Source organism: Triticum dicoccoides, chromosome 5B (genome assembly GCF_002162155.2).
Source record: "Triticum dicoccoides isolate Atlit2015 ecotype Zavitan chromosome 5B, WEW_v2.0, whole genome shotgun sequence".
Taxonomy (NCBI): domain Eukaryota; kingdom Viridiplantae; phylum Streptophyta; class Magnoliopsida; order Poales; family Poaceae; genus Triticum; species Triticum dicoccoides.
Window position 1 is genome coordinate 374,078,612 of NC_041389.1, and position 27,292 is coordinate 374,105,903.

General features: G+C 47.0%; 1 protein-coding gene and 1 pseudogene across 1 annotated transcript; one reads left to right on the forward strand and one right to left on the reverse strand.

The window, feature by feature from the left end:
• The first annotated feature begins 21,574 nt into the window (after window positions 1–21,574).
• LOC119309540 (receptor-like protein kinase BRI1-like 3) lies at window positions 21,575–23,349 on the forward strand. Its single transcript, XM_037585524.1, has 4 exons — window positions 21,575–22,474; window positions 22,892–22,949; window positions 23,214–23,292; window positions 23,331–23,349. Exons 1-4 carry the CDS (start codon window positions 21,575–21,577, stop codon window positions 23,347–23,349), a joined length of 1,056 nt encoding a protein of 351 aa, XP_037441421.1.
• Window positions 23,350–23,353: 4 nt separating this feature from the next.
• LOC119309541 lies at window positions 23,354–23,983 on the reverse strand (annotated as a pseudogene).
• Between the last annotated feature and the right edge of the window lie 3,309 nt (window positions 23,984–27,292).

Consider the following 27,292-nt stretch of genomic DNA (forward strand, 5'->3'; position numbering starts at 1 on the left):
TTGTGCTCAACTCCTATGGATGAGGCAAACTTTAAAGGAGTACGGTGTCATTTGTGACAAAGTGCCTCTTTGGTGTGATAATGAAAGTGCCATCAAGATTTCTCTCAACCCGGTACAACACTTCAAGACGAAGCACATTGAGATTCGGTATCACTTCATCCGTGATCACATTAGGCGAGGGGAGATCAAGCTCAAGTATGTCAACACTCATGATAACCTTGCAGATATTTTCACGAAGCCCTTGGATGAAGCAAGATTTCGCGAGTTAAGGCATGAGCTAAATATCATTGATTTGAGCAACGTGACTTGAACCTGTGCACCCCCCTCCACACCCAACTTGTTGTCTAGTCTAGGTGTAGGCATGGACATAGGGGGAGTGTTGTTCTCTCAATGAACTCTCCCTCCCCCCATTATGCATTAAAACGATCAACTCTTTCGCATTAGCCATTTTCGATGGTTCTTGTGCTTCAAAGACGAGTTTTGGTCATGGGCCCAAGGATAATTCTTCGCGGTGCCATACCAATTGACTCAAACATAGGTGGCTCCGGCCACCGCCCTCTCTTGAGAGAGGCCAGAGCTCGCTCCTCTTTGGTTGGTTGGTTGCTTTGAAGGAGTGGGTTCCGGTTCGTTGTTTCGTGTGTGTCGTCTTGTTAGTTTGTCTCTTTTTTCTCCTTGTCTGTGCCTTCCTGCTCTTCCCATTTGTTGGTTTTAGTCTAGAAGCAGTTTTCGGTGGCTGGCGGTACTACCGCCGCTGGAGAGCGGTACTACCGCTTCAAGCGGTACTACCGCCCTCCAACGCGGTACTACCGCTGAGAGGCGCGAGTGGGGGTTATATCGGGGGCAGGGGGAGTTTCTTCTCCCCCATACCCATTCGCACGCCCCCTCGCCTGTTCCTCTCTCTCCAGCAACCGACGGCGCGGGAGGGCTCCGGCGGATCTCCCTCTTCGGGCCATCCCTCTCCATTCCCTTCGGTGGAGTCGATCCCCACCTTGTCCTCTTGCCATGGATGCCGGTATTGCCCCCGTTCTCTTGTTCCTTTTGTCTAGGTTTCCAATCTAGCATCTAGGGGCAGTAGCAGTTGCATCTTCAGATTTTTGGCCAAATCTAGGCTTGAGTAGGATGGAGAATGCTTCTAGGCAGTTTGGATTGATGTTTGGTTGGAGTATTTTTGAATTTGGTAGGACGGTAGTGCCGGATCTGACCATGGTAGTAGGAAACTGCTCTTTCCCCGCCCCGAGCGGTACTACCGCCCTTCCAGGGCGGTACTACCGCTTGGAGCGGTACTACCGCTCCCTGTTGAGCGGTACTGCCGCTCGTGGCGGTACTACCGCTATCCGGTCGCGGTACTACCGCTCTCTACCAACTTCCACTCTACTTCTACCTTTCAGTGATCTTTTTGCTCGTGCTTGGTGTCTTATGCTCGTGTTTTCTGGTTGTTTGCGTGTTCTTGTGTGTGGTTCCAGGTGATGAGGTCCCTGAGCATAAGGCTCGTCGTGTCAATCCCGTACGTGCCTCGTCCAAGCGCTACCGCACCACCGAGCCTGCCGGAGGATCCTCAAGTGCTCCACCTCCACCTCCACCTCAACTCCTGAAGAAAGCTGGGGTCAAGCCAAAGACAACCAAACCCGTGCCTGAAATGCCTCCCAAAGAGTTCTGGGCAAGGCGCTGCCGCAACCCGTATGAGAACGACCAAGATTCCACTTTGGTCAACCGTCCGTTCTGGAACAGATTCCAGTTTGCCATCTTCTTTGATGTTCTCAAAGCCAAGAAGAATCTCTATGTCAACGTGCACTCCATCGACACCGCGCATATGGAGAGCGATCCCGACTACTTTGGTGAAGCACTTCAGATGTGCACTCAACTGAATATTCTCAGGATCATGCAATTCAACAAGGACTACGATGCTGATATTGTGGCCCAATTCTATGCCACGGTTCACCTAGGGACTGATGAGGACAGGACACTAACTTGGATGACAAATGGCAAGTTGCTTTCTGTCACGTGGAAAGCTTTCATGGAGTTGCTTGGGGTGGAAGATCTAGGTCTTGAGTCTCCGGTTGGCTTTCGCCCCCACGCCCGCGCCCATTGCACTCACAAGCAAGCTCTCTGGCCATACTGCACTCTGAAGATCAACTCTGAGACACACAAGGAAACCTATGAGATGCCTGCCTATCTGGATATCTTGCACCGCATCTTCAGAGAGACTCTTTTCCCTCGCATTGGGAATCTGGACCAGGTTCATTCTTATCTCGTGGACATGCTTCTTTTCTGCCAGCGTGAGAAGGACAATCCCACCGGGGAGTCTTTGGATGTCTCTCATGTTATGTGGGCTGAGTTGGTTTCTGCTATCTCCGAGCGCAAGTGCTCGATCTATGGTCCGTTCATTATGCTGCTCATTGAGAAGGCCTGGGATCGTGTCTATCCCAAGGCGGCACTGGAGATTGGCGATTTGGTCTCTCACGGTGTCAAGCGTCTGAGGAAGAAGGATAACTGGGGCACTCAGGCCCCTAGGACTGGTGTTCCGTCATCTGCTGCTGCCATGGAGACTGAGGAGGAGTTTGGTGCTGAGGCTGAGGATGAGGATGATGACTACGTGCCCTCTGGGACAGAGCCATCTTGGGCCAAGAAGCTCAAGGCCAAGGTAAAGAAGCTCTTCTGCATGGAGTCTCACGGTCAGTACATGGCTCACGTGGCTGAGAAGAAGGCCCGCGGTCGCCACAAGGAGCTCATGCGTCAGATGGGTGCTATTGTGATTAGTGGCTCTGAGGATCAGCTCACCGAGGAGGAGGAGTGGATTCAGCAACACTGCCCTTGGACTGATTCTGATGCTGAGCACTTCCCGGCTGACGATGGTGGCGCTGATGACCACTCTGAGATCTGATGCGTGTGTCCCTCTTTTGCTCTCACCTGGAGCGGTAGCAGCACTCCCTCTCCTTTTTGGTGTCTCGGTGCCAAAGGGGGAGAGAGTTTAGGGATTTGCGAGTTGTGTCTTCGTGTCTTGTTCGTGGTTGTGTCTTGTTCATGTTTTCCTCGCATTTGCTTTGGTTGGTTTGTCTGTGAGACCTAAGTTCGAGTGAGACTTAAGTTCGAATCATATGGTGTGAGACATATGCTACCTTACCTTTCAGTATCATTATCTATGTCTATCTAGCTCATGAGTTGCGTGCTTCTCTTGTTATATCATCTATGCTGCTCTCATACACCATGCTTAGATTATTGGTCTCTAAAATGTAGGGGGAGCTTTGATCCGAGTATGTGTGCTGTGCAGTCCAAAGCACTTATCTAAATAGCACACATCGAGGGGGAGCCCATCTACATGTTAGGACCGTCGGGTTTGTATGCTTACTATATCGTGTTTATGCAAATCCCGTATTGTCATCAATCCACCAAAAAGGGGGAGATTGTAAGGGCATATTTATTCCCTAGTGGTTTTGGTGATTGATGACAATGCTTTTGCGGTCTAATCGTGTGCGTTAAGTTCTTTCAGAGAATCATCCATTGGCACGAGACGATTTCCTCCTCTCGGTGTTTTTATTCAAGACGGTGTAGCTCCTGCGTTTCGTGTTGGTGGACTAGTCTCGTAGGAGTCACCGTACTATTAAGAGGGGATCCGTTTTGGTAAGACTTGGGTGGAATCAACACGTACACATCCTTATCACACCTGTCGTCTTCATGTCGCATCTTTGGAGCTGCACTTCTCTTTCGTACCTGCTTCGCCCTGTGCCAGCGGTAGTACCGCGATCTACATCGCTAGTACCGCCGAAGCCCCCCTAGAGGTAGTACCGCTCCACAGAGCGGTAGTACCGCTCTCAGCGGTAGTACCGCTCCGCAGAGCGGTAGTACCGCCCGCGGGTTTCGGCCATAGTACCAATGTAGTACCGCGCCTACTACCGCCTCGATTCGAGACGATGTTTTCTCGTGTCGAGTTTTGCTGCACTAGAAGCGGCAGTAGAAGCGGTAGTACCGCTCAGAGCGGTAGTACCGCTCCTCTCCCGCGGTAGTATCGCTATGGGGCCAGTGGCCTGACTCCCTCTTCAGCGCGGTAGTACCGCTAGGAAGGGAGCGGTAGTACCGCTCTCAGCGGTAGTACCGCCCTTCCCTAGCGGTAGTACCGCCCTGTGCGGGGCTGCTCAGTGGGGTAACGGTTGGATGTGTTCCCCCACTATATAAAGGGGTCTTCTTCCTCCTAGTTGATTGACCTCTTTCCCCCAAAGCTCCATTGTTGCTCAAAGCTCCATTTTCGCCCGATCTCTCTCCCTAGCCAATCAAACTTGTTGATTTGCTCGGGATTGGTTGAGAAGGCCCAGATCTACACTTCCACCAAGAGAAATTTGATTCCCCCCACTTATCCCTTGCAGATCTTGTTACTCTTGGGTGTTGAGCACCCTAGACGGTTGAGGTCACCTCGAAGCCATACTCCATTGTGGTGAAGCTTCGTGGTGTTGTTGTTGTTGTTGGGAGCCTCCGGTTGTTGTGGAGTTTGCCCCAACCTTGCTTGTAAAGGTTCGGTCGCCGCCTTCAAGGGCACCAATAGTGGAATCACGGTATCTCGCATTGTGTGAGGGCGTGAGGAGAACACGGTGGCCCTAGTGGCTTCTTGGGGAGCATTGTGCCTCCACACCGCTCCAACGGAGACGTACTTCCCCTTAAAAGGAAGGAACTTCGGTAACACATCCTCGTCTCCACCGGCTCCACTCTTGGTTATCTCGTGCCTTTACTTTTGCAAGTCTATTTGCTTTACATCCTTTGCTTGCTTGTGTGCTAGTTGTCATTGCATCATATAGGTTGCTCACTTAGTTGCACATCTAGACAACCTATTTTGTTGCAAAGTTTAATTTGACTAAGAAAAGTCCAAAAATTGTTAGTTGCCTATTCACCCCCCCCCCCTCTAGTTAACCATATCGATCCTTTCACCCATGGATGTCTTCTGGTAAAAAAACCACAAAAAGTTTCATTGCATTTGGACTCCGTTTGGTATTGATTTCCTGCGATGTAAAAAACATGCAAAAAACAACACTTGGCACTATGTCAATAGGTTAGTACCAAAAATGATATAAAATGACTATAAAATGATTATAAAACATCCAAGAATGATAATATAATAGCATGGAACAATCAAAAATTATAGATACATTGGAGACGTATCAGCATCCCCAAGCTTAATTCATGCTCGTCCTCGAGTAGGTAAATGATAAAAACAGAATTTATGATGTGGAATGCTGCCTAACATATTCATCACATATTCTTTTCTTTGTAGCATGGACATTTGGACTTTTATATGGTTCAAAGCAATAGTCTAGTTTTGACATGAGACTTAAATACTCAAGCGTATCAACAAGCAACCATGTCTTTCAAAATATCAACGCTAAAATAAGTTATACCTAGCCCATCATGCTCAATCATTGATCCATTCATGAAACACACTCGCATATTAGCTACACCCAATGCTCAAGTACAATCATAGTGCCTCCTAGTTGGTGATTTATAAGAGAAGATGGAGACTCAAATTAAAAATAAAAATTTCATAAAGTAAAAGAAAGGCCCTTCGCGGAGGGAAGTAGGGATCTGTAGAGGTGCTAGAGCTCAAAGCGAAAAACTTAGAGATAAAAACATTTTGAGAGGCATACTTTTCCCATTAGTGAAAATGACTTAGAGCTCCCAACACTTTCCATGCTAGATATATCATAGGTGGTTCCCAAACATAAAATAAAGGTTATTCCTTTTTCAACCATACTTTCACTTTCCATGGCCAGCCATATTCACGGTTGCCCTCCATACCAACACTTTCCAAGGAATTTATTATTTGACAACATAAAGTAAATTCATTTTTCATTTCAGGACTAGGCATCCCTAATACCTTTGCCTTACCCCCGTAGCCGCCGCAGCCGCCCGTCCACTCCCTTCGTCTTCGTCCAGCACCAACCCGTCACCAGCGTCACCGTCATCTATCCCGACCACTTCATCTACTCCGACAACCGCGGGCGACATTGGCCCCGCGCCGATTGGCGCCACAATCGTCGTTGAGTCCTTCTCTACTGGCCTCTCCGACTTCTTCGGCATGGCGTACAGGTCGTGCAGGTCCCAGTGTAGGCATGCCCGATGCTGGCCACACTGCCGCGTGCCTTCGTCCACGACGTGTCCCCGGGCCTGGCAAGCCTGGTGCGGCGCGTTGTGAACTTCGTCTTCGTGCATCTACGCATGCCCGGTGCTGGCAACACCGACGCGTGCCTTCGTCTACGATATGTCCCTGGGGTTGGCAACCCCAGCGTGATGCGTCGTCCACATCATCTACTTCCTGGCGCACCACTACTTTGACACCACCGTGCCCATGACTAACTCGGAACCTCCTTGCGCCCGCGGCTCCACGACGACTTCCTTGACACCGGCTACCCCGACTCGATATCGACCACGGCATTCTTCGCACGGCTACCTCGACCATGGCTCCACCACCCGCGCTCTCGGCTACATTGACAAACGGCACAAAGGGCTACCGCCTGCTTGAGCAACCTCGTCGGTTTTCACTCCAGCCACGACTCTGCGATGCATCGATCGTTACGACTGTGGGGGGTGTCCATTAGCTTGCCTTCGGATTCTTCTCCAGTCTCACCGTCAGCATCGCTACCGTTGTGACTGCGGGGGGATGTTGAGTATCGTGATTATTATGAAAGACGAGATAGACTAGGATTTGTTTTGGCTTGTCTTGTACTCCAAGTAGATCATTGTACTCCCATATATACGCCCACGAGGCTCAAGCAATACAACAACTATTCCACCAAATCCCTCTCTCAGTTCTAACATAAAACCTTACGAATAAAGTAAAAATGAACATTGTTTGTGAACATTGTACATGTTTAATATGTACCCTTTGCATTCGCAAGTAATAATTTTTTTCACATTCGTAAGGTGCCTTGCACGGCTGGGCCTTGTGTTGTGTGCCTAGGACATGCTTGGCTGATATCTTGTAACGAGCCTAATGAGTTACACGAGTACTCATGAGATTGGCTCGTTTAACTTGGTCTATAAACGATCTTAAACTAAAGCTCGGCTCGACTCGTTATTCTTCGAGTTCGAGTCGATTCGAGCCGAGTCACGAGTTACTTGTTTAGCTCACGAGCTTGAAGATTTTTTTCCAGCCCTAGTACATTCCAATGGGTCCTAGAGGGCTGCCACTTGGCCGGGCCAAGTGGGCATGCGCCACATGGGCCCCAATGGCCAAAAGGGGGCACACCATGAGGTGCTTTGGGTGGCAAGCTGCTGCTCTAGGGGACTCTTGGGAGGATTCCTAGGGTTCAGCCAAACCAGGGAGAACCCCTCCCCAAGTCGACTTCCCCTCCCCTTGGCAACCTATAAATAGAGGAGAGGGGTGCCCCCCTAGACTAGACAAGCCCCACGTAGGTGCACCCCTCCCCTGTGCCATGTCTCTCTCTCTCTCTCCATGGTCTAGATTAGTTTTGGACCGATATGTCGGAAGGCTGCCCCTCCCTCTAGTTTTCCAGTACCTCTTTGTCTTGGATGACAAAGTGTTGCTGAACTACTACTCGGTGTGCGTGGATATCGCAAAGGAGTCATCTACTTGACTCTCGATCAGTGGAGAAATTCCCGCGGCTAGGTGGAATAACCTAGCTGCGGGAATTAGCGAATCTACACCAACATCTTATTTCTCTTCGCCGTGTTCTTATTGGTGAGATTGGTCTTTCCATACATCTCCATAGTGTTCCTGGGTGTGATTGCACGGTAATTTTTTATTGCGTAGTATGTTCCCCTACAGTTGCATGTCTAGTGATGGACATGTAAGTGAGCAACAACTCCACATCCCATCCCTAGTCTTGTCTGGGGTCATGCAGTTACAGTCGGCTTACAACGCTTGCAGTTGTAAGTCTAGTGGTAGAAATGCAACTGGCTGACAATCCCCCTACAGGTCCATACTGTTGGGGAACGTAGCAGAAATTCAAAATTTTCCTACGTGTCACCAAGATCTATCTATGGAGAGACCAGCAGCGAGTAGAAAGAGAGTGCATCTACATACCCTTGTAGATCGCTAAGCGGAAGCGTTCAAGTGAACGGGGTTGATGGAGTCGTACTCGTCGTGATTCAAATCACCGATGATCCTAGTGCCGAACGGACGGCACCTCCGCGTTCAACACACGTACAGCCCGGTGACGTCTCCCACGCCTTGATCCAGCAAGGAGAGAGGGAGAGGTTGAGGAAGACTCCATCCAACAGCAGCACAACGGCGTGGTGGTGGTGGAGGAGCGTGGCAATCCAGCAGGGCTTCGCCAAGCACCATGGGAGAGGAGGAGTAGGAAGAGAGGTAGGGCTGTGCCAGAACTTCGTGTATAGCTCCCATGCGCCTCCCCACTATATATAGGGGTGGAGGGGCTGGTTTCTTGCCCTCCAAGTCCATTGGGGCGTTGGCCAAGGTGGGAGGAAAGAAATCTCATTATTTCCTTCCCCACCGATTGTTATCCCCCCTTTTTAGGGATCTTGATCTTATCCCTTCGGGATATGATCTTATTCCTTCTAAGGGGGGATCTTGGTGCGCCTTGACCAGGGGTGTGGGGCCTTGCCCCCACTACCCACGTCCATGTGGGTCCCCCCATGCAGGTGGGCCCCACTCCGGAACCTTCTAGAACCTTCCTGGTACAATACTGAAAAATCCTGAACATTTTCCGGTGGCCAAAATAGGACTTCCCATATATAAATCTTTACCTCCGGACCATTCCGGAACTCCTCGTGACGCCCGGGATCTCATCCGGGACTCCGAACAACATTCGGTAACCACATACAAACTTCCTTTATAACCCTAGCGTCATCGAACCTTAAGTGTGTAGACCCTACGGGTTCGGGAGACATGTAGACATGACCGAGACGTTCTCCGGTCAATAACCAACAGCGGGATCTGGATACCCATGATGGCTCCCACATGTTCCACGATGATCTCATCGGATGAACCACGATGTCAAGGACTTAATCAATCCCGTATTCAATTCCCTTTGTCTATCGGTATGTTACTTGCCCGAGATTCGATCGTCGGTATCCAATACCTTGTTCAATCTCGTTACCGGCAAGTCACTTTACTCGTTCCGTAACACATCATCCCGTGATCAACTCCTTGGTCACATTGCGCATATGATGATGTCCTACCGAGTGGGCCCAGAGATACCTCTCTGTTTACACGGAGTGACAAATCCCAGTCTCGATCCGCATAAAACAATAGATACTTTCGGAGATACCTGTAGTGCACCTTTATAGTCACCCAGTTACGTTGTGACGTTTGATACACCCAAAGCACTCCTACGGTATCCAGGAGTTACACGCTCTCATGGTCGAAGGAAGAGATACTTGACATTGGCAAAGCTCTAGCAAATGAACTACACGATCTTTTGTGCTAGTCTTAGGATTGGGTCTTGTCCATCACATCATTCTCCTAATGATGTGATCCCGTTATCAACGACATCCAATGTCCATAGCCAGGAAACCATGACTATCTGTTGATCACAACGAGCTAGTCAACTAGAGGCTCACTAGGGTGGTCTATGTATTCACACGTGTATTACGATTTCCGGATAATACAGTTATAGCATGAATAAAAGACAATTATCATGAACAAGGAAATATAATAATAATACTTTTATTATTGCCTCTAGGGCATATTTTCAACAGTCTCCCACTTACACTAGAGTCAATAATCTAGTTCACATCGCCATGTGATTAACACTCACAGGTCACATCGCCATGTGACTAATACCCAAGAGTTTACTAGGGTCAGTAGTCTAGTTCACATCACTATGTGATTAACACTCAATGAGTTTTATGTTTGATCATGTTGCTTGTGAGAGAGGTTTTAGTCAACGGGTCTGAACCTTTCAGATCCGTGTGTGCTTTACAAATCTCTATGTCATCTCCTAGATGCAGCTACCACGCTCTATTTGGAGCTATTCCAAACAACTGTTCTACTTGGAGCTATTCTAAATTATTTCTCCATTATATGTATCCGGTCTCTCTACTCAGAGCTATCCGGATAGGTGTCAAGCTTGCATCGTCGTAACCTTTACGACGAACTCTTTTACCACCTCCATAATCGAGAAAATTCCTTAGTCCACTAGTTACTAAGGATAACTTTGACCGCTGTCCTGTGAGCCATTCTTGGATCACTCTTGTACCCCTTGACTGACTCATGGCAAGGCACACTTCAGGTGCGGTACACAGCATAGCATACTGAAGAGCCTACGTCTTAAGCATAGGGGACGACCTTCGTCCTTTCTCTCTATTCTGCCGTGGTCGAGCTTTAAGTCTTAACTTCGTACCTTAAAACTCAGGCAAGAACTCCTTCTTTGACTGGTCCATCTTGAACACCTTCAAGATCATGTCAAGGTATGTGCTCATTTGAAAGTATTATTAAGCAGTTTGATCTATCCTTATAGATCTTGATGCTCAATGTTCAAGTAGCTTAATCCAGGCTTTCCATTGAAAAACACTTTCAAAATAACCCTATATGCTTTCCAGAAATTCTACGTCATTTCTGATCAACAATATGTCAACAACATATACTCATCAGAAATTCTATAGTGCTCCCACTCACTTCTTTGGAAATACAAGTTTCTCATAAACTTTGTACAAACCCAAAATTTTTGATCATCATCAAAGCATACATTCCAACTCCGAGATGCTCACTCCAGTCCTTAGAAGGATTGCTGGAGCTTTGCATACTTATTAGCATCTTTCGGGATTGACAAAACCTTCTGGTTGTATCACATACAACCTTTCCTCATTAAAATCGTCGAGGAAACAATGTTTTGACATCCTATCTGCAAGATTTCATAAATAATGCAGTAATCGCTAATATAATTCCAACAGACTCTTAGCATCGCTACGAGTGAGAAAATCTCATCGTAGTCAACTCCTTGAACTTGTCGGAAAACATCTTAATGACAAGTCGAGCTTTCTTAATGGTGACATTTACCATCATTGTCCGTCTTCCTTTTGAAATCCATCTGTACTCATTAGCCTTACGACCATCGAGCCGTTCTGCCAAAGTCTACACTTTGTTTTCATACATGGATCCTCTCTCGGATTTTATGGCCTCAAGCCATTTATCGGAATCCGGGCCCACCATCGCTTCTCCATAGCTCGTAGGTTCATTGTTGTCTAGCAACATGACCTTCAAGACAGGATTATGTACCTCTCTGAAGTAGTACGCATCCTTGTCATCCTACGAGGTTTGGGAGTGACTTGATCCGAAGTTTCATGATCAATATCATAAGCTTCCACTTCAATTGGTGTAGGTGCCACAGGAACAACTCCCTGTGCCCTGTCACACACTAGTTGAAGAGACGGTTCAATAACCTCATCAAGTCTCCACCATCCTCCCACTCAATTCTTTCGAGAGAAACGTTTCCTCGAGAAAGGACCCGATTCTAGAAACAATCCATATTGCTTTCGGATCTGAATTAGGAGGTATACCCAACTGTTTTGGGTTTCCTATGAAGATGCATTTTATCCGCTTTGGGTTCGAGCTTATCAACCTGAAACTTTTTCATATAAGCGTCGCAGCCCCAAACTTTTAAGAAACGACAACTTAGGTTTCTCTAAACCATAATTCATACGGTGTCATCTCATCGGAATTACGTGGTGCCCTATTTAAAGTGAATGTGGTTGTCTCTAATGCCTAACCCATGAACGATAGTGGTAATTCGATAAGAGACATCATGGTACGCACCATATCCAATAGGGTGCAACTATGATGTTCGGACACACCATCACATTATGGTGTTCCCGGCGGTATTAATTGCGAAACAATTTCCACAATGTCTTAATTGTGTGCCAAAACTCGTAACTCAGATATTCATCTCTATGATCATATCATAGACATTTTATCCTCTTGTCACAATGATCTGCTACTTCACTCTGAAATTACTTGAACCATTCAATAATTCAGACTTGTGTTTCATCAAGTAAATATACTCAACATTTACTCGAATCATCTGTGAAGTAAGAACATAATGATATTCACTGCATGCCTCAGCACTCATTCGACTGCACACATCAAAATGTGTTACTTCCAACAAGTTGCTATCTTGTTCCATCTTACTGAAAATGAGGCTTTTCAGTCATCTTGCCCATGTGGTATGATTTGCATATCTCAAGTGATTCAAAATCAAGTGAGTCCGAACGATCCATTTGCATGGAGTTTCTTCATGCATATACACCAATAAACATGGTTCGCATGTCTCAAACTTTTCAAAAACGAGTGAGTCCAAAGATCCATCAACATGGAGCTTCTTCATGCGTTTTATACCATTATGACTTACATGGCAGTGCCACAAGTAAGTGGTACTATCATTACTATCTTATATCTTTTGGCATGAAAATGTGTATCACTACGACCGAGATTCAATAAACCATTCCTTTAGGTGCAAGACCATTGAAGGTATTATTCAAAAATAGAGTAACCATTATTCTCCTTAAATGAATAACCGTATTGCGATAGACATAATCCAATCATGTCTATGCTCAACGCAAACACCAATCTCGGTGGTAGAGGGAGCGTGCGATACTTGATCATATCAACCTTGGAAACACTTCCAACATATATCGTCAGCTCACCTTTAGCTAGTCTCCGTTTATTCCGTAGCTTTTATTTTGAGTTACTAACACTTAGCAACCGAACTGGTATCCAATACCCTGGTGCTACTAGGAGTACTAGTAAAGTACACATTAACATAATGTATATCCAATATACTTCTATCGACCTTGCCAGCCTTCTCATCTACCAAGTATCTAGGGTAATGCTGCTCCAGTGGTTGTTCCCCTTATTACAGAAGCACTTAGTCTCGGGTTTGGGTTCAACCTTGGGTTTCTTCACTAGAGCAGCAGCTGAATTGCCGTTTCATGAAGTATCCCTTTGTTCCCTTGCCCTTCTTGAAACTAGTGGTTTCACCAACCATCAACAATTGATGCTCCTTCTTGATTTCTACTTTCGCGGTGTCAAACATCATGAATATTTCAAGGATCATCATATCTATCCCTGATATGTTATAGTTAATCACAAAGCTCTAGCAGCTTGGTGGCAATGACTTTGGGGAAACATCACTATCTCATCTGGAGGATCAACTCCCACTCGATTCAAGTGATTGTTGTGCTCAGACAATCTGAGCACAAGCTCAATGATTGAGCTTTTCTCCCTTAGTTTGCAGGCTAAGAAAATCGTCGGAGGTCTTATACCTCTTGACGTGGGCACGAGCCTGAAATCCCAATTTCAGCCCTCGAAACATCTCATATGTTCCGCGACGTTTCGAAAACGTCTTTGGTGCCTCTACTTAAACCATTTAATTGAACTATCACGTAGTTATCAAAACGTGTATGTCCGATGTTCGCAACATCGACAAACGACGTTGGGGTTCAGCACACTGAGCGGTGCATTAAGGACATAAGCTTTCTACTGATCGCATAATCTCTACTATCAACTTTCAACTATATTTTCTCTAGGAACATATCTAAACAGTGGAACTAAAGCGCGAGCTTACGACATAATTTGCAAAAGGTCTTTTGACTATGCTCAGGATAATTAAGTTCATCTTATGAACTCCCACTTAGATAGACATCCCTCTGGTCATCTAAGTGATCACATGATCCGAGTCAACTAGGCCGTGTCCGATCATCACGTGAGACGGACTAGTCATCATCGGTGAACATCTTCATGTTGATCGTATCTACCATACGACTCATGCTCGACCTTTCGGTCTCCGTGTTCCGAGGCCATGTCTGCACATGCTAGGCTCGTCAAGTTAACCCTAAGTGTTTTCGCTGTGTAAAACTGTCTTACACCCGTTGTATGTGAACGTAAGAATCCATCACACCCGATCATCACGTGATGCTTAGAAGCGACGAACTGTAGCAACGGTGCACAGTTAGGGGAGAACACTTCTTGAAATTTTGTAAGGGATCATCTTATTTACTACCGTCGTCCTAAGCAAACAAGATGCATAAACATGATAAACATCACATGCAATCAAATAGTGACATGATATGGCCAATATCATTTTGCTCCTTTTGATCTTCATCTTCGGGGCTCCATGATCATCATCGTCACCGGCACGACACCATGATCTCCATCATCATGATCTCCATCATCGTGTCTTCATGAAGTTGTCACGCCAACGACTACTTCTACTTCTATGACTAACGCGTTTAGCAATAAAGTAAAGTAGTTTACATGGCGTTCTTCAATGACACGCAGGTCATACAATAAATAAAGACAACTCCTATGGCTCCTGCCGGCTGTCATACTCATCGACATGCAAGTCGTGAATCCTATTACAAGAACATGATCAATTTCATACATCACATATCATTCATCACATTCTTCTTGGCCATATCACATCACATAGCATTCCCTGCAAAAACAAGTTAGACGTCCTCTAATTGTTGTTGCATGTTTTACGTGGCTGCTATGGGTTTCTAGCAAGAACGTTTCTTACCTACGCAAGACCACAACGTGATATGCCAATTGCTATTTACCCTTCATAAGGACCCTTTTCATCGAATCCGTTCCGACTAAAGTGGGAGAGACTGGCACCCACTAGCCACCTTATGCACCAAGTGCATGTCAATCGGTCGAACCTGTCTCACGTAAGAGTACGTGTAAGGTCGGTCCGGGCCGCTTCATCCCACAATACCGTCGAAACAAGATTGGACTAGTAACGGTAAGCATATTGAACAACATCAACGCCCACAACTACTTTGTGTTCTACTCGTGCAAAGAATCTACGCAATAGACCTAGCTCTGATACCACTATTTGGGGAACGTAGCAGAAATTCAAAATTTTCCTACGTGTCACCAAGATCTATCTATGGAGAGACCAGCAACGAGTAGAAAGAGAGTGCATCTACATACCCTTGTAGATCGCTAAGCGGAAGCGTTCAAGTGAACGGGGTTGATGGAGTCGTACTCGTCGTGATTCAAATCACCGATGATCCTAGTGCCGAACGGACGGCACCTCCGCGTTCAACACACGTACAGCCCGGTGACGTCTCCCACGCCTTGATCCAGCAAGGAGAGAGGGAGAGGTTGAGGAAGACTCCATCCAACAGCAGCACAACGGCGTGGTGGTGGTGGAGGAGCGTGGCAATCCAGCAGGGCTTCGCCAAGCACCATGGGAGAGGAGGAGTAGGAAGAGAGGTAGGGCTGTGCCAGAACTTCGTGTATAGCTCCCATGCGCCTCCCCACTAGATATAGGGGTGGAGGGGCTGGTTTCTTGCCCTCCAAGTCCATTGGGGCGTTGGCCAAGGTGGGAGGAAAGAAATCTCATTATTTCCTTCCCCACCGATTATTATCCCCCCTTTTTAGGGATCTTGATCTTATCCCTTCGGGATATGATCTTATTCCTTCTAAGGGGGGATCTTGGTGCGCCTTGACCAGGGGTGTGGGGCCTTGCCCCCACTACCCACGTCCATGTGGTTCCCCCCATGCAGGTGGGCCCCACTCCGGAACCTTCTAGAACCTTCCTGGTACAATACCAAAAAATCCCGAACATTTTCCGGTGGCCAAAATAGGACTTCCCATATATAAATCTTTACCTCCGGACCATTCCGGAACTCCTCGTGACATCCGGGATCTCATCCGGGACTCCGAACAACATTCGGTAACCACATACAAACTTCCTTTATAACCCTAGCGTCATCGAACCTTAAGTGTGTAGACCCTACGGGTTCGGGAGACATGTAGACATGACCGAGACGTTCTCCGGTCAATAACCAACAGCGGGATCTGGATACCCATGATGGCTCCCACATGTTCCACGATGATCTCATCGGATGAACCACGATGTCAAGGACTTAACCAATCCCGTATTCAATTCCCTTTGTCTATCGGTATGTTACTTGCCCGAGATTCGATCGTCGGTATCCAATACCTTGTTCAATCTCGTTACCGGCAAGTTACTTTACTCGTTCCGTAACACATCATCCCGTGATCAACTCCTTGGTCACATTGCGCATATGATGATGTCCTACCGAGTGGGCCCAGAGATACCTCTCCGTTTACACGGAGTGACAAATCCCAGTCTCGATCCGCATAAAACAATAGATACTTTCGGAGATACCTGTAGTGCACCTTTATAGTCACCCAGTTACGTTGTGACGTTTGATACACCCAAAGCACTCCTACGGTATCCAGGAGTTACACGCTCTCATGGTCGAAGGAAGAGATACTTGACATTGGCAAAGCTCTAGCAAATGAACTACACGATCTTTTGTGCTAGTCTTAGGATTGGGTCTTGTCCATCACATCATTCTCCTAATGATGTGATCCCGTTATCAACGACATCCAATGTCCATAGCCAGGAAACCATGACTATCTGTTGATCACAACGAGCTAGTCAACTAGAGGCTCACTAGGGACATATTGTGGTCTATGTATTCACACGTGTATTACGATTTCCGGATAATACAATTATAGCATGAATAAAAGACAATTATCATGAACAAGGAAATATAATAATAATACTTTTATTATTGCCTCTAGGGCATATTTCCAACACATACACAGTCGCATTAGAGGCCATGCAACTGCATGCCTAGTGGGTGGACATTCAACTAGCCTTCAACCACCATACCAACTCAGTTGCAATTGGATTGACGGACATACAGTTGCACTCAGGTTACAACACTTGTATTTTCAAGTCTAGTGATGAACATGCAACTCACTGACAACCCCCTCATGCCCTAGTTGAAGCTGCATTGAGCAGCCATGCAGTTGCAGTAGTGTTGCAACACTTGCAACTTCATAATTTCAATGTTTTTTCATGCTTGTTTGTTCAAATGCATTTAACTTTTTTCATTTTTTTATGGAGGAAGAAATATGGAAAAATAGAAAAAAGGATGGTCGAATGAGAATGCACACATCTTATGCATTTCTTCATCATGCGCTGACTCGAAAAAAATGAAATCGAACCAAAAGACAAAGACAACCACAACGTGACACATACATAAAGGGCTGACCGGCGCCACTATGTGTCGCTTATAGCAAGACGTAGGGAAGTCTCGTGTCAAGAGGAGCCCTAGATGGGTTGTCCCAAATGCGCGGGAGGCCACATCGTTGTTTTCATGTTTTTTGTTTTTGTTTTTTCTTTTTTACTTTAGTTTTTACTTTCAAATATTCTAAATAAATATATTACAAAAAACACTTTACATAAAATATTTGAAAACATATTAACCAAGCATTTGAAAAATATTAAATGTGTATAGAGAAAATGCTTCTCATGTACACAGAAAAAGTATAGAGAAAATATACAATGAGTGTGAAATAAATTGATCATGTATTTACAAAAATGTTAATCAAGCACATGAAAAATGTTTAAAAAATATTTGATTTTTTTAATAAAGTATTTGAAAAATGTTAAATATGTATAGAAAAATGTTGACCATGTATTCAACAAATGTTAAACTTGTATTTAAAAGATGTTAATCAAGCATTTGTAAAATGTGTATAGAAAAAATGTTGACCATGTATTAAAAAATGTTAAACTTCTATTTGGAAAAGTATTAATCAAGCATTTGGAAAAATGTTGAATGTATATAGAAAAAATGTCGCCTATGAATTCAAAAATGTTAATCTTGTATTTGAAAAATGTTAATCAAGCATTTCATTTTTTTAATGTGTACAGAAAAAATGTTGACCATTTATTAAAAAGCTATTAATCTTGTATTTGAAAAATGTTAAACATGTACAAAATAAATAAAGTACATACATACCAAAATGTTTGTAGAAAAATAGTGAAAACCGAGAGAAAATAGAAAACCTGATGAAAACAAGAAAGAAATAAAAAACAAAGAAAATGAAAGAAAATAAAAGAAAGGAAACACAAAAACCAAGAAAAACAAAGAAACCGGACAAACAAAACGAAGGAAACAGAAAACACCAAAGAAAAATTGTGAAGAAATAAAGATTACATGTAAGAACCATGAAAAACTAAAGAAAATGATGAAAAAGCAAATAAAAACTTAAAATCAAAACAAACTGTAAAAAACAGAAGGAAAGGGAAAAGGAAAAAAAACAGGGTAGCGAACCCAGCGAACGGACGAACACAGGAAACATAACTGAAATACATCAAATGAAAAAATAGCGAATATAGGCTGGCCCAGTGGCCACAGGTGGGAGGGAATCCTTTAGCGAGATGGAACGAACTCTCGCGTGAAGCGAGATATAGTGGTCGCGAGTGGTCCTGAACTCCTATTTGGCGCCTTCTACGCCCATTAATGTGTAATCCGCAATCAAGCGCACACACACGCCCACCGCGCTGGGCCGACCCATTTTACCTTTGCCCTTTTTCTGTTACCTTGCCTAAAAAGTTGCACGTGAGGTGATTCAAACTCACGACCTCCTCTTTCAGTATAAACTTAGTTTTTTTTCTCTTCTTTTTTCTTTTGGTCACGGAAGCTCTGTCACTACCCGGGGTTTTCTGGATGATTCTTATACGATTTTTTATTTTCTTTTTCTTTTTTCCAAATGTGTGAAACTTTTTTCATTTAGATTTTTTTTCAAGATTTGTGAACTTTTTTACAAAAGCCGTGGACTTTATTCTTTAAATCCGTGAACTTTTTTGAAATCACTGATTTTTTTTTGGAGATCCACGAGCCTTTTTAATGAACTTTTTCCAAATCCCTGAATTTATTTAAAAAAAATCTATGAAGAATTTCATAATACATGAATTTTTCCCAAATCTGAGATTTCTTTTAATAATTGATGAACTTTTTCGAAATATTTGAGCATTTTTTGCAAAACTGATGTTTTTTATTTTAAAATCAATGTCTTTTTCTTGCAAATTCATGTTTTTTTAAATCAATGTACTTTTTACAAATTCAGGAACTTTCTTTTCAAGATTAATGATATTTTTTAAAATCAATGCACTTTTTCTACAATTCATAAACATTTTTAAAAATAATAATTATAAAATAAATCATGAACTTTTTTCAAAATTAATGAACATTCTTTTCAAATTCATGGAAAATTTTGAATAACAACGAGTTTTTGCAAATTTTTGAACTTTCTTTCAAAATCGATGAACTTTTTAAAAACACTGTGGTTTTTTCTTTTTTGCAAATTCATGATTTTCTTTCAAGTTCTTGAACTTTTTATAATTTCATGAACTTAAAAACCAGCCTTTCTCTAAGAACAACAATACAGATTGTAGCAAATTGGCAAGATTTTTCTCTATGAAAAGTTGTACATACTATAGCAAAATATGGGAGAGAGAAAAACAAGCAGACGGATGAGAGAGAGAGTGAACGTTGATGGGCGGGCCCATCCAAGGGACGCAGTGGGGGCTGGGTTCGTCAACTGATGTCGAAGGCTTCGAAGAGGAGGACTCCGAGTGCTCGTACCAGCAAAACTAACAACGAGATGCAGCCTATACCTTGTTTAAATCGAACGAGTAAGTAAAGATGTGTTTTTTTAACATAGTACAATCGAAGTCGCTCAAGTACATGAGCATACACTCATCACTATGAACACACGCACACATGCACCTTAACTTTATGAGCACCTTAAAAGACTGAGCCAACATAGCATCTTGGGATTTTATGAAGTCACCACATGCGCTTCGCAGTCGACGAGAACCTCTTCTTCCACTGAACGAACATCATTGGAAGTCTGAAATAAACCAGAAATAATGCAAGCACTAACGTCAAGTTTAGGACTTGAACCCTGATGGGCCGGAGATGCCATTGTCCTCCTAACCATCCAAAAATGTGTTAGCGTTACGTACATGAGCCTTTTTAGCGTTTATACATTATGTGTTTGAATATAATTTTGCCGTCACTCGAGTCATGTGAGAAACAACGAGAGATATTTTTTGTTCTTCCTCAAGACATTTTCTTTCCCAACAAATTTCACCTCCCCTGACATGATTTATTTCCCTCTGAGCCTTCCACCTACCCAGCCCTAACAACTTGCTCCCGCCCGCGCTCGCCCACCGCGGTTGTCGGCGCTATCCCACGTGCCTCACCACCCTGCCCCTCCCATGTATTGTTGTTGCCCTATCCATCCCACTAACCCCCTCCCCTCCTTCTCTAGACTCTTCGTGCCCCCCTTTCCCTTCAACACCAATCAACCCTCTTCCTCGTCTCTGTCTGGGACATCACAACCCTATGCCACTCCTAGCGCCATTCCCATCTCTGGCGAGGTCATGACTCGGTCGCCCCTAGATGGGCGTTCCTCGCTGGCGCTCGTCACGTTGCCTCGGTCTTCAGCCTCGAAATCAACTGTCGCGAGCGAAAATTTGAGGCATCTAACATTAACCAAACACATTTTTGTAGATGTCACCTGTACGAACCCTACACATGGGAACTAAATTCCCCACAAGTACTCAAATATTCTTTTTGTTATGAATAAGACTGGCGGGTGAATAGAGTGAAAAAGACTGTGAAGCCCATGATATGATGAACTTGCTGGCTTTGCAAAAGGGAGCCGGAGACCGCTGCACACATCATTTGCAAATGTCGATACTCCCTACGAGTTTGGACCGTCGTTAGAGGTTTTCTTGACGCGTCGGAGCTGGCCATTGCCGATTAGGGAGGTTTGACTTCGGTCTACGGGTGGTGAAAACTCACGGTATCGCGCCTGGACATAGAAGGAAGGCCGTCGCCTCACTCATTATGCTAGTAACCTGGGAGCTTTAGAACAAGAGAAATGCGCGAGTTTTCTGTAACAAAGCGAGGAATTGGGTCCTCGCCCGGGGAAAGCATTTGAGCTCTCTGATACCACAAGAGTAGTATCTATGTTGTATTTTGAGAGGCTTTCTTTTCTGCCTCTCCTTTAAAACCTAAACTATGTTATCTCTTCTTCTTTATTAACGAGATGAGGTAAATCTTTTGCCTCCCTTTAAGAAAATAAATGATATGATGAACTTCCACAGATGCTTGCTTGCGTTTCCCCCCTGCTATTGTAAAATTCTGATAGAGCAAACAAATTTGTTAAGATGTACTGTAATTGGCAGAGAAGCAACAGCCGCCAGTAATCGTTTGGCTGATTCCACATGTCACTCTGGGTCTAGCCATGGCAAAAGCACCAACAGATCGGCCCATCAAATCAGCCAACACGGTCATTTTCCACGACGCACGCAATACCAAGTCATCATCCCAACAAACAGCTTGAGACACATGCCTTCCAAATTAGCACTACGTCAAATGAGATCTCTGTTCAGTTCACCAAACGGAGAGATTCCCGTATGGCAGACTCCATGATCGAGACGTGCGTCGTGTTCCAAACGACCATTTCGTGCCGTCGCCCCGGCCGGCCGCCTGACGCAGATGGAGAAGAGGGACGCCCTCCCTCCCGGCCGGCATCTGGCGCCTCCACCTTGTTCCCTGGCCACAGCATGCGCGCCAAATGCACACCGGCCTTTGAAAACTTCGCCGTCTTTGTCCACTTGCAACTGCAACCACCCGTGCGTGCCAGCCAGCGCCATGCATGCAGCCATATCCCGGGCTCCTTAATTCACGTCAGAAAATCACAGAGCTCTCAGTCCAGCACACCACCGGGGTTCAGTGAGCTGTGCTCGATCTTCATCACATCATGGGGAGGATTCCTGCCGTGGCTGCTGCCATCGTAGTGGCCTTACTGGTCTGCTGCTCGTGTGAGGTTCGAGGTAAGGAGGATGAAGATGTGCTGGACTCCCTCGTCGATTTCCTGACCAAGCTCGCCGGTGGCGACGAGAAGACGGCGAGCGACCTCGGCTGGGACGCGTCGACCGACCCCTGTGACGGCACCGGCGGCCGCAACGGCAGCGACTCGAAGTGGGGAGGGACCGTCAAGTGCTTCGAGAACGGCGCGAGCAACGCCGGCCTGATCAAGGTTATCGACCTCCAGTCCCTAGGCCTCAACGGCACCATCGACGCGGAGTCGCTCTGCGCCGCACCGGCGCTCCGCGTGGTGAGCCTGCAGAACAACACGCTGCGCGGCGGCCTCCCCGCGGGCGTCTCGGCCTGCTCGGGCCTCACCCACCTCTACGTCGACCGCAACCAGCTCTCCGGCGCCCTCCCGAGCTCCCTCGGCAACCTCAGGAAGCTCCACGTGCTCGACGTCTCCAGGAACGACTTCTCCGGCGAGATCCCCGCCGGCCTCAGCGACGTGCGCGGCCTCATAAGGTTCAACGCCAACGACAACCACTTCCAAGGCACCATTCCTGATTTCGACCTCGACAAGTTCGAGACCTTCAACGTGTCCAACAACAACCTCACCGGACCTATCCCGAAGAACACCGGACGCTTCCGCGACGACAGCTTCGCGGCCAACGCTGCCGGCATGTGCGGAGAGCCCATGTTCTCCCCGTGTCCCTCCGGGGAGAGCAAATCAAAGAAGACGCGGAGGATCCTCATGTACCTCGGGTACGTCCTCCTCGGTGCCGTCATCGTGGCATTCGTCGTGTACAAGCTCTGCTCCAGGAAGAGGAACAAGCTGGGCAAGAAGGCCATGGTCGGCAAGGACATGTTCGACAGCAGCAACCCGACGACGACGACGACAAGCAAGTCGGCGTCGGCCTACTCGCTGCCGGCTTCGGCGGAGCGGAGCCCAGCGCGCAAGGGCGCGGCGTCGACGTCGCTGGTGGTGCTGCGGCGGTCGGGCACGGCCTCGGTCACGTCGACGGCGGCGGCCGCGGCGGCCAAGGACCTGCGGTTCGAGGACCTGCTCAAGTCTCCCGCGGAGCTGCTGGGACGCGGGCGGTACGGGAGCTCGTACAAGGTGGCGGTGCCCGGCGGGGCGGCGCTGGCGGTGAAGCGGGTGAAGGACGCGTCGGTGAGCGACGACGAGTTCCGGCGGCGGATGGAGCGGGTCGCGCGGGCGAGGCACCCGGCCGTCCTGCCGCCGCTTGCGTTCTACTGCGCCGCGCAGGAGAAGCTGGTGGTCTACGAGTTCCAGAGCAACGGCAGCCTCCACAAGCTACTCCACGGTATGCTCCTTCGCTCTTCTCGTTACAATAAAAAGTCGGAGAAGAGAAATACAAACTGCTACACATCACATCGATTCAAACAAGAAAGTTTCAACACTTGGAGTATCAAAATATCCCAAATTAAGATAATTATGTACAGGAAACTCGAAGAGATTAATACCCATTCACTGGATATATGGTCTGAAAGTTGGAAATTCGAATTTCTTTTAGGAAAGAAACGCCCAAACCGTGGAAAGAAATTTGCCCTCATGCACATTTCTGTAGCAATCATCATGAACAATCTGCTAACACATGCCAACTTTTATGACTCCTTGCAGAAGATAAACAATTCCCGATTCTTTCTGCATGCATTAGTTCTTAGTAAGATTATGCTCCTTCGAGCATTACTACTTCGCAGTAAAATGTTATTCCGAGCGAAGAAAATAACGAGGTTCTTCTCGACGATGATTTGCAGGCTCTATAGAGAGCAGCCAGGCCCCCCTTGACTGGCCGGCGCGCCTTCACATCGCTACCAAGGTGGCCGACGGCATGGCCTTCTTACACGCCACCATGCGCGGCGACGGCGCGAGCTCCTACGCCTCCTCCACGTCCTCCTCCATCGACTCCGCGGCGGCGGCAGAGGGCGCCATCGCCCACGGCGCCCTCAAGTCCACCAACATCCTCTTCACGGCCGGCATGGAGCCCTGCATCAGCGAGTACGGCGTCATCGCGCCGCCGCTGGCCGCCGCCGTGGGCAGCAGCCGGAGCTCCGGTCTCCGCGCGGACGTGCGCGCCTTCGGCGTGCTTCTGCTGGAGCTGCTCACGGGGAAGGCCACGGCGGCACAGGGCGACGGCGCGGAGCTGGCGCGGTGGGTGACCTCGGTGATCCAGGAGGAGTGGACCGCCGAGGTGTTCGACCGCGCGCTGCTCTCCCGCGACGGCGTCAGCGAGCAGCGGATGGTGCGGCTGCTGCAGGTCGCCATGAGGTGCATCGACGCCTCGCCCGGCGAGGTGCCGCCGACCATGAGGGAGGTCGCCGGGATGATCAATGCCATTCGCGAGGAGGACGACAGGTCTCTGTCCATGGAAGCGTGACAGGAGCACCGAACCAGTCGGCAGTCTGAGAGTTCTTCAACCTCTGATCGGTGCTATATATATGTGTGTAAGCATATCTAGTTAGTTGCATTTGAGATTATATTCATCACGCTCCCATATTGTACTTTCCTTCACTCAGTAACTACAAAGAAATTCTGGTCTTAATTTTTCCGTTTGTATCGATACCAGCATTACACACACACACACACACAGAGTTGTGTGCATCATACATAACTGTTCATGGAAATAATACTCACGCTCAACGGACTACTCGCTCTTATCTGATTGTAAGATTTTCCTAGCAAACTTTGTAACCAAAGAGAATATTTTTTTTTCTTTTGAAAGGAACACATCATATATTCCATTAACTTAACAAGCTGGACGTGGTGCCTGTGGGAGTCGTGGACTAGGGGGTCCTCGGGCGTCCGGTCTGTTAATGTGGGCCGGACTGATAGGCCGTCAAGATACAAGACAGAAAATCACTTCCCGTGTTCGGTGAGGACTCCCGTATGCGTGGCTGGCAAGTATAGGTGTCCGAATATCTTATTCCTTTTTTGTAAAACCGACTTTGTACAACCCTAAAGCCCTTCCGGTGTCTATATAAACCGGAGGGTAATAGATCGGAGGCAGGATCACAACATTGCTAGGCTAGCTATGTAGGGTTAACCGAATCGATCTCGAGGTAGATCAACTCTTGTAACCCCTATACCCTTGAATATAATCAAGCAGGAGTAGGGTTTTACCTCCATTAAGAGGGCCTGAACCTGGGTCAACACTGTGTCCCCTCTCCATAGTTACCTTTGATCCTCAGACGCACAGTTTGGGCCCCCCTACCCGAGATCTGCCGGTTTTGACACCGACGTTGGTGCTTTCATTGAGAGCTCCGTTGTATCATCGACAGAAGGATCAATGGCTCACCTCTTCATCAACAATGATGCTGCGTCCAAGGAAACTTTTCTCCATGGGCAAGTTTTTGTGTTTGGTGGCTTTGTGCTTCGTGCCAACTCGATCGTCCGCCTCGAGCGGGTCGATAGTTACGCCCCCGTGCCGAAGATCCCGAATACCCCGTCGAGGCCACGTCCGAACAGGATGAAAGGCAAGAGGGTGAATATAGCCCCGGACACGCTGGCAACAAAGATGCGGAGGACAACAACTACATGCCAGAATCCGAAGAGGAGGTTAGCCTTGATGACAAAGACTTCATTGTCCCAGAAGAACCCCTCGACCAAGAACGCTTTAAGTGACAACTCATTGCTATAGCCCGGAGCCTGAAGAAGAAGCAGCAGCAGCTCAAAGAAGAGCAAGACACGCTGAATGAAAGGTGGACTAAGGTCCTGGTCGCTGAGGAATACAGCCAAGAGCGACCTGTCAAAAGTTACCCTAGGCGCAAGCTGCTGCCTCAATTCGACGATGAAGTACTTGAACCAATACCGTCGAAATAGGATCAAGCAGATCAACCAAACCGGCCACCACGTGGACGGGACAAAACGGCATATCAAGCCGAACACCAACCCACACCCCACCGCCGAAGAGGCAGGGAGACGACAGCCGCTGGATACACGTACGACTTGCAATGTGACCTAGCCAATAAAGCTGGTCAGACCAGATCAATCTATGGATCAAGGGGTCGTGCCCCGGCGCAAGATAATGGCTATGAAGCCCGGCGTGACGATCGTTACTATGTTCGGGATCAGAACCGAACTCAGATGTCAGCCGATCTCCGCCGCGACATTGCGCGATACAGAGGGGCCGCACACCCCCTATGCTTCACCGATGAGGTTATGGAACATCAATTTCCAGAAGGGTTTAAACCCGTAAACATCGAACAGTACGATGGAACGACAGATCCGGCCGTCTGGATCGAAGATTTTCTTCTCCACATTCATATGGCTCGAGGAGACGATCTCCATGCCATTAAATATCTTCCTCTAAAGCTGAAAGGCCCAGAACGACACTGGCTAAACAGCCTCCTAGAAAACTCCATCGAAACCTGGAAAGAATTGGAAGACACTTTTAGGGCTAACTTTCAGGGCACTTATATCCGGCCACCGGATGCTGACGACTTGAGTCACATAATTCAGGAGCCAGGTGAATCAGCTGGCAAGATTTGGAATCGGTTCTTAACTAAAAAGAACCAGATCGTAGACTGTCCGGACGCCGAAGCCTTAGCGGCCTTTAAGCACAGCGTCCGTGATGAATGGCTCGCGTGACACCTTGGGCAGGAAAAGTTGAAGACCATGATAGCCTTAACGACACTCGTGACCCCCTTCTGTGCGGGCGAAGATAGCTGGCTGGCTCGTAGAAGCAATAGCTCAGGCGACCCGGCACATCCGAAGTGTGGGACGACAATGGTAAACCTCACCGAAATAAAAACAAACGTCAGAATAACAACAATGATGACACAGACGACACGGCAGTCAATGCCGGATTCAGTGGTCCTAAGTCTGGTTAGCGGAAGAAGCCTTTCAAACGTAGCAAAGATGGGCCATGCAGCTTAGACAAAATCCTCAAGAGGCCTTGTCAGATTCATGGCACACCCGATAAACCTACAAATCATACCAACAGGAACTGTTGGGTTTTCAAATAGGTCGGTAAGTTAAATACCGAACATAAGGGAAAAGGGCCCCCAAGCGAAGACGACGATGAGCCCCATCAGCCAAACACCGGGGGTCAGAAGCAATTTCCCCCCGAGGTGAAGGCAGTGAACATGATATATGTCACTCATATCCCCAAAAGCGAGCACAAACGCGCATTACGGGACGTCTATGCCATAGAGCCTGTCGCTCCCAAATTTAACCCATGGTCAGCCTGCCCGATCACCTTTGATCGCAGGGACCACCCAACCAGTATCCATCACGGGGGTTCAGCCGCCCTGGTTCTTGATCCAATCATTAACGGATACCACCTCACTAGAGTCCTTATGGATGGAGGAAGCAGTCTCAACTTGATCTATCAAGATATTGTCCGTAAGATGGGGATCGACCCATCACGAATCAAGCCTAGTAACACTACCTTTAAAGGTGTGATACCATGAGTGGAGGCCCGTTTTATGGGCTCAATTACACTGGAGGTAGTATTTGGCTCCCTAGATAACTTTCACAGCGAAGAGTTAATCTCCGACATTGTCCCTTTCCGCAGTGGATACCACACACTGCTCAAATGAACTGCCTTCGCCTGCTTTAACGCAGTCCCGCACTATGCTTACTGATACGTCCATTTTGCATCATGCTTTTATATCAATATTTATTGCATTATGGGCTGTTATTACA